Source organism: Papilio polytes, unplaced genomic scaffold (assembly GCF_000836215.1).
Source record: "Papilio polytes unplaced genomic scaffold, Ppol_1.0 DF824325.1, whole genome shotgun sequence".
Lineage (NCBI taxonomy): Eukaryota > Metazoa > Arthropoda > Insecta > Lepidoptera > Papilionidae > Papilio > Papilio polytes.
Window position 1 is genome coordinate 201,300 of NW_013524879.1, and position 11,059 is coordinate 212,358.

Consider the following 11,059-nt stretch of genomic DNA (forward strand, 5'->3'; position numbering starts at 1 on the left):
CCCCACCACGCAAGCAATGACCTGATGATGAACGACCCGCAACAAATAAATGTGGACTTGACACACTTTGACACACATACGGGTCTGAATAGTATGTACACGGGGCTATTGCATCATAACAGTAAATGAAAGGTTAAAATAGGGGATTTTGAGTACCAAAAGCAAGAAAAAATAATTTCTGCCAATTTTGTAACATTTCGCAAAAATATTAATAGTAAGTAAGGCAAATAATCGCGTGTTTTAATTAGTTTGGTAACAAAGTATTTAGTACATAGGGTCATTCACAACAAAGTAAGACGAAATGAAAACTGACTAAACTAAATAAGTACTCTATTACTAATCTACCTACATTTCTTACAAGTGTAGAATATTAATATAAAAAGAAAGTGGTCAAGTTCGAATCGTCTGTGGCCGCAGGGGGCCATATATCGTCCGCACACACACAGGAGCGCGCGCAAACCGCCCGTGTGTAAGGGCCGTGAAGGGCATCGCTCACGGAAACCCCGTAGTTTCTCCAGCTAGCCAACACAAGGCACCTTTTATACAGTCAAAGACAGGCGAAATTAGGTTTTACAAAAAACACTTCATAAATCTATTTTCCTCTAGTCTAACGCAATTAGTATTCAAGACAAGCCACAACTATCACTGGCAATTCATACACCTGCTCAAATGCACATAAAAACACAAATTATATCGCCATTCGTGACTTGCTTACGTAATAATTACTCAACCTACTCATCAAACATCTCATCATGCAAACAAACACACAAGCAACACTCATCTACAACACAATGACAATAAGATACATAATAGCGTGAAGTTGTGTCAATAAGTTACAACTTGCCTCAACATGGTTACATATAATTGGCTACAATGCAGTTTCACTTCCTTACATCGTAATATTTTTATAAACAAATGGTTTGGACACAATATTTTAAAATAATTTGTGGTCTACATTTGTAATGAGCAATCGTAAAAAAGGTCTCAATACAAAGCTTAATTTTATTATAGCCTATGTTACTCAGTGATAACATAGCTTTTTAATGGTTCAAGACATTCTGACATCAGTTCAGTTGTTTTTGAGTTATTTCAATACATCCATAAAAAAAAATACAAATATTTCCTCTTAATAATATCAGCAGAGATAAATTATATTCCTTCCTGTATTAACAGACCATTAGACATATGATTTTTAAAAAAATTGCTTACCTTCATGCAGAAAATTCTCACAGATATTAAAATTGCATGTATTTCTGCCATCATTTTATGATCTTAGAGGAAAGGTATTGAATTGTCCACTCAAGGATCTCCAATGTCAGGTGACAATAATGTAAATAAAATACATGCAAACAACCTTGCATTCATTTGAATTTAAAATTTCAATGATATAATACTAATTCTTAGTATCATTACATTTTTTCATACATAGCATAGATGGTATTGTTTCACAAAATAGAAAATTCCAAGGCAAGAAATGAGACATAATTAATTGAGAAAATAATATTGACTTGATATTACATTTATAAGGAATTTAATAGATAAAAAATAATGAATTAAAACTCAATTAGTAATACAAACATAATTTATAGGAGTTTTAAAGTAAATGGCAACTTTGCAAATTAATGAATTAGCAAGTTACATTTATATTTGATTAACTTGAACATAATTTCATAACTTTGCCATTAAACAATAAGACATTAGTTAATTAAAAACAAGAATAAAATAAACAAAAATTTGTATTTTTCTAAATTAATTCCTTGGTTAAGGCTTCCGGTAGTTATAATGGAATTAACATACTTATAAAGACACAAAAATGTAAATATCCCTTGTTGATATTTATTTATGTCATGAGAATCATTGTCAGAACCATTGCTTACCTTATCTCTAAGGAGTGAATACATGAAAAGAGGATATTGTCCTTCCCTTACATTCCCTCCTCCTTATGCTTTCTCTCATTTTGGAATAGGGAACAATTTGGCATAGTGTCAACACATGGATATAGTAAAATTAGAATACTGTTTACCAACTCAATGACACTGGTATAAAATAATTTGATTTAATGAGATAACATTCCAAAATTTGCTTATTGTCAACTTGAACAATTCACAATTATTTCATATATGTATGGAATTTTTCCTACACATTAAGTGCTATTTATGTAAAGTTGTGTAAGAATTTTTAATGGATAAATAAAGTTTTCTTACCAACATTACTTTTAATGGGTTTAAAATATTTTACGATATTTTAATTGGCTAAGTTTGTAACTAGAATCTGACTATGATTTAAATAACTTAAACAAATATTTTAAGTGAGTAATAGCAATGCATCATCCATGTTGTATACCTAAGCTATGTATAAATGAGGTGTATATGTTATGTTTGTATATAGCACAATAAATTTCAAACTGGTAAATAAACTTTTATGCAATTGACCTTTGTCTATAAAACTCTGCCCTAAGCAGTGCTAACCTAATTCCTTTCCTTTAGTTATAAAATAATTAACTGTGTTAATTCATTTGGAAAACATTACATATAAGTATGATAATTTTTAATCAAATCTAAACGCACTAATGATGTCAGTATCGGACTCGGGGCTCGGCCTACGCGACAACTCAACTTCTAAAAGGGTCAAAGCTTAATTAAGCTAAGCGGACTCACAGACGGACAGTCTGATAAATAATTATTTCGCAATATGCCACCAAAACATTGCGCGGCACACTTTCCCAACGTGGATTGGGAGTGACACAACTCCACATACCATAGAAACCGACTTGTTCGCGCTCGACCGTAAAAACACCTTAAACTGTCGCGACGAATTATAACTGTCAAAACTTTGCCAAATCAAAAGTATTTACAAGTGTTAAACTATTCAAAACTTGTTAATACCATGTATAAACGTAGAGAATAATTGTTTATCACTACACTTACCGAGTTCAAGTAAACATAAATCCAAAACTGAAGTCAGGGCGAAGTTTTTCTTAAAAACAATGCACAAAACACCAACACAACTTTTCACTGTATTAGTTTTATCATGGAAATGACACTTGTGTGAAGACACCATGCACTGCCACTGATCACAGCTATGATTACGACACTGCCACTTTAATGTTTATTTACAACGATGACCGCTCAACATTACGCATATTTCACGGGACGTCTGTCGCTGTCCAACGAGTATCGGCCATTTTGCTCTTTGTTGAGTGACAGTAAGAGAAAAAGAGATGGATAATGCCCGGTGCACATTCAACCAATACAGTCGATCAGTGACAAAAGCGTAACTTCAATTGACTGGACTGGCCCTCGAACGGCACTCAGCAGTGAGAACGCTAATTGGCACCTGTGAGTGTAGATGGCAGATAACTGGCGGAAAGCTGTACTTTTAAGGTCAGTCCAGCAAATTCCGTCGCAACTGACGTAATGTGAACGGTCCGTCCTGCGTCCAAACCAGTGATGATGCTTCTACTGAACTCCAATCGAGTTTAGACTCGTTTGATTCATCTTGATGAGTATTTTGGTTGGTATTTTATTTGGTTTGGTTATAAAAGGCTAGGAGGAGGAGACGCACATGAAGTGGATATTTCTCCTTCCTATGCGTCTTCTCCACCGTCAAATCCACTTTTCCTTCATATCTATTTCTCTTAAGAAAAGAGTGGAAAGGGACTAAAATTAGAACTACGGCACCACACTCATCAGACGAAACGCGGAATTGCTCTCACTTCACGCCTGTCTTCTATGTGGTCGTGGTATTGCACCGGCCGAGCTGGCCCATTCGTGCGAAGATATTAAAGAGGGCTCTCTTGCACGTTAATGCAATTAACAAAAATGGGAAAAACCTCAAATTTGAAATGCTTCAAAGTTAAAAATAAAATTGAATGAAAATAAAGCCTTTTTAAAACCATCTTTTCATGTTTATCTATAAAGTGAAAATTGAGGGGGGAGTACACGGGTACAGGTAGATCTAGAAGAGATGGATGGATTGCGCGAAAGGTCACATGACCAAGAGGGGAGTGATGACTGAGACGATAGAGTGAATTGGAGGACGAAAACCCGGTGCGCTGACACTACGGGAGTAAGATAGGATAAGGAAGATGCTCAAAGTAACAAAATTAAAAATAAAGTAAACGCTATATATAATTCATTGTCAGTGTAGCATTAACCACTCTAAGGTTTTTGGATTGTCAAAATATGGATGTACAACGCCTAAACAGTCTAATCCGTGTTCCTGGATTGACTGACTATGGTGGCTGAATGTGCACCTGGCATTATGTTCTAGGGAATGACAGTTCTCAAAACTTGTATTGCTATGTGCAATTTGAGCAACTTCTTTTTTTAAACATAAAACTACACGAATATCATAGAAGTATAAGTTATATTTCAAGGTAATTAATATTTTTCTGTTACTTAAAGTACTTTATTAATTTATATTCGAGACAAATATTTTTTGAGCAAGGCAGTAATTGTCTATGCATTTCATTTCATTTTTACGTTGACGTTAAGCTTAATTTTCAACGTTTAAAAAGTGGATATGAGTTGAAAAGTATATATCGAAAAGAAATGCAATGAGCTGAAACTAGGCGCATTTAATTTTTTGATTTCTTAATATTTAAAATACATTTATTTTTTAGTGAATCAAGTTTTACAATACGCCATTTTGTTCTGTCTTGCAAACATTGCATAGAATTCTTGAACGAAAAGGTGCCAAAACCCGCGGTTATTTTGAGTTTTATTTTAATAAGTTTTCATAAACGCCAAACTTCCTAAAATGATTGATGAAATTTGTTTAAATACTCTTGTGTGTAATGTCGTAGCAAAGAATCGTTTCAGTCATTGCAGGTTATGTCTTTGCCTTCTTCAAGACCACTACGTACGATTCACCGACAAAGTTTCATTGGATACTGAAAAAAATATATTTCAGCCACTTAGTGAAGTTCTTATGAAATTACTCGGTCAAAATGTAAGTTCTGCTCATCAAAATGTATTTAATTTTAAGTCAAACTTTATCTATTTAACAATCAAATTGTTGTTATTTTAGGCTTGCGACGAAGTCCCAGGTATCGATGCGTTGTGTACGTCGTGCGTCGACAAAGTTCTTGAAACTGCAAGATTGATGGAACTATATGAAAAGTCTACTAATTTTATCAACAACGTATTCAGCAATCTCTCCAATGCATTAAATATGGAAATAGATTCAGATAAAGAAAATCAAGATTTGTTCATAGTTGTTGAAGAAAACAATTCACAATTACTTTGGATGAAAAAAGAAGAAAAGCGGAAGAAGAAAAAGTGTAATGAAAATCAATATTTTCATTGTGACAATTGTATTGAAACTTTTAGTAATAGCTCAGAATTAAAAGCTCATAATTTAGCTGTACATGATATTTTCACATGTGACAAATGTTACAATACTTTCCTAAGTGACTCCGAGCTCATACTACATGAGAGTACAGTGCACAGATACCAATGTCCTGACTGTTCCCAATGGTTGTCATCCAAGAGAGAATATAGTGAACATCATGAGAAAATTCACGGCATTGTGATATGCCAGGATTGTGGCAAGATTTGCCATGGTACAGATAAATTAAATATACATGAACAAAAACATAGCCAAAAATTTTCATGTCCCAAATGTAATAAAAAGTATACAACTAGAGATTTTTACACAAAACATGTCAAACTATGTATCAAAGGTCTTATTGACCCGCACCCGACAAGAAATAATAGAAAGGACTACACATGTGAGAAGTGTGCCAAAGCGTACGGCACTCCCGGAGGTTTACGAGTACACAATAGATTTGTGCATGGCAATGCCAAGCCTCATATTTGCAATGAATGTGGCAAACAGTTTACAGCTCCTAGTTATTTAAAAATTCACATGGTTAAACATACAGGTGAAAAGAACTTTATATGTGATTTATGTGGAGGCAGATTTGTCTCCAAGGAAGCATTACTCTATCATACAAGGAGACACACCGGAGAGAAACCTTACAGTTGTAAGATTTGCAATGAAAGATTTGTCAATGCCTCCGCTAGAGCTGAACATATAAAGTTCAAGCATATAGGCCCTACTTTAATGTGTGATATTTGTCCGAGAAAGTTTGTCACACCGCATTTCTTGAAGCAGCATATAAGCAGGCATCATGACCCAAGTAGCAAACTTTATTACGGTAGGAATACGATTCCTCCGGACATGCCCGGGGAACTGAACATGAGAACTTTTAAAATTAATTCAAGGAAATGATAAATGTTTGGCTCCACAATGTGTAATTTGAACAATTTGTTAGTATGCAGTTCAACTTAAAGCTTGCTACACACCTTGAGTTTTAACTTAACAGTCAAACTGTACAGTTCAAGTTGATGGTGTCTAGTAGGCTTAGAAGATGGTGTAATTTAGTTTAGTAATTTGAGATACATTAGAATGATATCTCCTTACCTGTGGTTTCATGTCATAAAATTCCCTATTTTTGCAGTTTCCAGCAGTATATTCTGTTTTAAGTGTTTTTTTTTATTATTGTTGTCATTCATTAATAGAAGTATTTACTATTGTTAAGTATTGAGGCTGCTTTTAAAATAGAAAGATATAATGCATGAAATAAAAATGTGCCTTATAGCCTGTTGAATATATAAATATAGCAAATTTAGAGTTATTTCAATACATACAAAAATACAAATCTTTCTTTTTTTAAATATATAGTTTATATTAGTTCAGATTGTTTGAAAAAAAAAAAAGAACACTAATTACCTTTGTAAAATATTGTGATAATTTCAAGTGTAACCATGCAGTTATACTTAGCTATCCTATATGTGTGGATTCCTTGATTGTTTCAAACTTTCGAAATGCAACCACAGCACATTGTGAGACCCAAATGTAATGAAATCTGTACAGAATTGTTTATGCAAAATTATGATAGGTTTATTTTGAAAATTACATGTAAGAAATAAATGTCTTATATCTTTTATAGTATATTTTATTAAATAATGTTCATTCCCTATACTAATAAAATATATAAAAACATTTCAGCATATCTGTAGTATAATTCAATTGAAATAAGTTTTATTTACATGTCTTTTCCGTTTTTTTTTTTAAATTCCCTCATTCGTTAAACTATGTTTATAAGTCTGGTTAGTCATATAAAGCTGAAATGTGTGAATTATCATTTTAATTGAATTCAACTTAGCACTAAATAAAACAAGTATGATTTGCACTTTTTTACTATTAATTTGCAGGTATTGAATACTGTTGCCCAACATCAGCAACATATAATTTACTGTGTGGATTGGAATGCCTTTGCACATGCTTGCGTAGTTGATGCCCTGTGATAAACTTAACATGACAGACGGGGCACTCCTCTGTTGGTCCAATATGCTTCCGCCTCTTGTGCTCCATCCTTCTTGATGCGGATAGGAAGCTTTCATCACAGATGTCACATGGGAATGGCCGCTCACCTGTGTGTAGCCTTATGTGGTAGATTAAGGCAGCATGAGTAACAAATTTTCCACCACATTGCTCACAACTGAAATTTCTTTCTCTTGTATGCTTGACTATATGATTCTTCAGTCTGCTTACAGCATCAAATTTTTTATTGCACCAATTACATGTGAGGACTTTGCCGAAACCATGATCAGTTTTTAAATGGGTCCGCAAACCATTCTTTCTTACATAACCTTTATTGCAAATATCACAAAAGAAACTTGGCAGTTTTTCTTTGCCATTGCCACATATATTGAGGTGGAATTTGTAGGTGTGTTTGTTAAGAAAGTGTTTATTGCAGCGCAAACATCTGTTCAGTTTGTGCTTGTCCATATGAGCTCTTAAAGCTTTCTTTGATGGATATTGAATATAGCATTGTTTACAAATGGCTGGGATGTGATATGCACTGTCATGTACTTTCAGCATTCTCTCTGTACTGAAGAGTTTCGTGCATTTCGTACATTGTATCTTTTTTGGATAATGAATCCTTTCAGCATGCTCCTCCAATTGAATCTGTGTTGAAAATACCTTTGGACATTTATTACATGGGTATTTATATTTAGTGTGGAGCTTCATGTGTCTGATGAGGAGCAAACTGGAGCTGAACCTCTCGCCACACTCCTCGCATATGGAATCTATGGCAGAATCTTTTACCTTTTCATACTTTTGCCTACTTTTCATTATTTCCTTTATTTTAAGCAATACCATCTTTTTGCTTTTTGATGCAAACCTCTTTCTACTGGTTAATATTAAGTTATCACTTTTGTTTATCATAAGATAGATACTTTGAGCATTATTTCCAATTACATCTGAACATGTGAGACTGTTATTTAATTGATCCAATACTTCATGCCAACTATCGTTTGAAAACACGACAAGTTTTTGGAACAAATAACAATTTATGGTGTTTGTAGCACAAGACTTGCATAAAACTTGTGGCAATAGCGGATCTGTTGACACCTGTAATGCAACAGATTTTTTAATATTAAATTTACTTAAAACTTGATTCTTTTTATATCTATTCAAAGTAAATATACTCACACCAAGATCACGGAACATTGTAACATAAGTAAGTGTCTCATCGTAATAAGATTTCCGAACTCTTACACAATCTTCTACGGAAACTTCATCCTTTTCTGTTGTCGCAAAACATAACCTACAAATATGTTCGCTATCGCCACTCACAAATCTCAATATAGACATTGCGATACGGTCGTAGGAATGCATCATTTAATAATTATTAAAAACTATACCTTATTATAGGTTTATTGTTTTTGTTGTGATCAATGTAAAATAATGTTTGTTTTGTTATGATTATGACAAACGATAACAGGACGACAGTGGTAAGTGACAGATGACAGCCAGAACAGTTTACCTTTTCACTTTCCCTTCTTTCAAGTGGTTTGAGAATTAAAGTTAATCCCGCGTTAACAATTAAACCCTGCTGTTTAACAACACGGGTTCTAGCCTAAATAATTATTTTTTAACTGAAATTAATAATCCCCATAACTCAAAAGCTACTTTCTGTAAAAGAAGGAACTGGTACCAATGGAAATTGATCACTACTTTTTTTTTATTATCTCTCTTGTTTCAAAAAAACTCCAAATAAGCTAATTTAAATTTAATTATACTTAGGTGGTATCTTTAAAAATGTTATTTTACACTGCAGATGAACTTATCTGTGGGCAAGTGAATCATAACATTAATTGAGTCCAATCACATAGTTCGATTTAGTCTATTTTTTTGGTGTTTTGGGTTTTAATAGTGTATGTGTTGGTCGTCGTAAGCAAAACAAAGTAAGCACCTCTATATTTAGTTAATTTGATATCATTTATTGTCAGGATTTTTAAAAATAGTCGCAAATACTAGTCATAAAGAAGGCATTATATTCGAAGTTCTATAAAAAAAAAAATAAGCATGAGGAGAGGGATTACATATTTTTCTGAATGTTTTCCTCAAAAAAATACATTTAGAAAAGTTTAATTCAGAACTTTGAATGTGCTTTAATAACAAAAAAGTAACATCAGATGCAATCATTATCTAAAAATAAAAGCAGATTTTTTGCGATTCTAAATTTATAAAGCCGCCAGCACCGGGTGCAATTTAAAAACGTCTATGTAATAGTAAAATGTTGGTAATCAGTGTCTAATAAGAAACTGATTGAGGAAAGAAGCGTGAATGTTACAAACTGACGAAGTTTACAATCGGACTGTAGCATTGTTTTTCTACTCAACCTAAAGGTTCGTATTGGCCGATGTTACATGTAACGTAGCACGTTATATGGCGAGCATTTATGCAGTCAGAAGATATTGTTACGGGGATACTAGTGTGCAGAGAGCCACTCGATACGAATGTTTAATTACACACCGTAAACACCTTTTCCAACGAACGCACCTTTGAATAATAATTTTTCCATTCCAAATAGTTTTTTTTTTCACTCAATAACGCAGTAAAGTATAATTAGATATTTAGCTGTAAGATAACTCTGATAGAGTTAAGCTCACCTGTACTACAACCTTTCTATTTGTATTTCTTAAAGAATGTTTTCTTTTGTGTACAAACTTTAAACAAACACAAATTTTGCATTTCAGATGTCTTCAGCGCTACCAATAATTCTACAGGGAAACAATCTTGGCGAAAGGCATCGTCATTTCAACTCTCTGGTCCACGCCGCTCACCAGCAGAGCACGTCTCTAGCGACAGTCCTCGACTTGCCCGACATCTCACGCCTTGACACACTCTTTAAAATCGAGCTCGCGGCCAAGCAACGTAATGTAGATTTCATTTTAAAAATTCTTCAACATGAAGACATGCTGTTTGTAAGTAGAGCACTAAAGTGTTGTACTTGGCTCCTGGAATCCCAATATCAAGATGTGATAAATCCTGAGCATTTAGAAGGCGAGGTGTACCCTCACATGACGATGCCTGCCGTCAACAAGATGAAGCAATGGCTGTACGTTCACCTGAGAGACGCGCAGAGATGTCGCCAGTTCTATCAGCACTACAGCAACCGCTACGACACCAAGTTCAAGTTTCTCAAGCACTGCACACCGAACTTCATCGAAGACGAACTCCTCAACATCATGGACCGCATCACACCGAAACAGCTCAAGGTTATTTGTGAATATTGTCCTCGAGCAATTAAATTATACTATGAGAATGTCAGCAAGAACGAAAAAGCGTATGCAGCCTTTTTACAAAACGAGAAGGAGTATTTTGAATGTACCAAATGCCTTTTGCACTCAGAACCTGATTCTTATTTCGAAATTTTGGAAAATCATTACTATTACGAGAGATTAGGCTCGCTGTCGTCCTCTATCACTGAATGCATCATGAAGCGACACAAGCAGAGAGTCCTGGGCAAGCCGGAGCTGTACGCGGTCTGGCTGCTCGACAGGAGCATGATGGCCAAACATCTGAACGCGGATGAAAACAAAGATATAGTGTTTAGGTTAGCGCGCGCGGAGTACCTCGGACACATCTTCTCTTATAAATTTGTGGAACCGTTCATAAAAAGATTGAAAGTCGATGAGAGAGCGGCCGTCAAAAAGAAAGTTTTCGTGGATAAAGATGTAGGTGATAAAGTAGCGAA

The 11,059-nt window shown here is 34.4% G+C and overlaps 4 protein-coding genes across 4 annotated transcripts in view; 2 read left to right on the top strand and 2 right to left on the bottom strand.

The window, feature by feature from the left end:
• The window catches only part of LOC106100000 (rho guanine nucleotide exchange factor 12-like), a 21,349-nt gene extending 18,160 nt beyond the window's left edge, over window positions 1-3,189 (bottom strand). Inside the window, exon 1 of the mRNA XM_013278716.1 lies at window positions 2,928-3,189. The gene's annotated coding sequence lies outside the window, so the exon portion shown is untranslated. The remainder of the gene's footprint in view (window positions 1-2,927) is intronic.
• A 1,307-nt stretch (window positions 3,190-4,496) lies between these two features.
• LOC106099916 (myoneurin-like) lies at window positions 4,497-6,622 on the top strand. The gene is made up of 2 exons (XM_013278610.1): window positions 4,497-4,953; window positions 5,032-6,622. Exons 1-2 carry the CDS (start codon window positions 4,762-4,764, stop codon window positions 6,235-6,237), a joined length of 1,398 nt encoding a protein of 465 aa, XP_013134064.1. The 5' UTR covers window positions 4,497-4,761; the 3' UTR covers window positions 6,238-6,622.
• A 570-nt stretch (window positions 6,623-7,192) lies between these two features.
• Window positions 7,193-8,805, bottom strand: LOC106100240 (zinc finger protein 813-like). Its single transcript, XM_013279039.1, has 2 exons — window positions 8,509-8,805; window positions 7,193-8,427 (listed from the first exon to the last, which is right to left on the bottom strand). The coding sequence occupies exons 1-2, from the start codon at window positions 8,695-8,697 to the stop codon at window positions 7,213-7,215; spliced, it is 1,404 nt and encodes a 467-aa protein (XP_013134493.1). The 5' UTR covers window positions 8,698-8,805; the 3' UTR covers window positions 7,193-7,212.
• A 653-nt stretch (window positions 8,806-9,458) lies between these two features.
• The window catches only part of LOC106099734, a 4,174-nt gene continuing 2,573 nt past the window's right edge, over window positions 9,459-11,059 (top strand). Inside the window, exons 1-2 of the mRNA XM_013278373.1 lie at window positions 9,459-9,707; window positions 10,059-11,054. Of these exons, the coding sequence (XP_013133827.1) occupies window positions 10,059-11,054 (996 nt within the window). The 5' untranslated portion in view covers window positions 9,459-9,707. The remainder of the gene's footprint in view (window positions 9,708-10,058; window positions 11,055-11,059) is intronic.

Bases quoted from the DNA above. Each gene is read 5' to 3' on its own strand.
- LOC106099916 (XM_013278610.1), top strand. From the start codon at position 4,762: ATGATTGATGAAATTTGTTTAAATACTCTTGTGTGTAATGTCGTAGCA. The intron at 4,954-5,031 runs GTAAGTTCTGCT...TTGTTATTTTAG, and splicing joins TGAAATTACTCGGTCAAAAT to GCTTGCGACGAAGTCCCAGG.
- LOC106100240 (XM_013279039.1), bottom strand. From the start codon at position 8,697: ATGATGCATTCCTACGACCGTATCGCAATGTCTATATTGAGATTTGTG. The intron at 8,428-8,508 runs GTGAGTATATTT...GTTGCATTACAG, and splicing joins CAATGTTCCGTGATCTTGGT to GTGTCAACAGATCCGCTATT.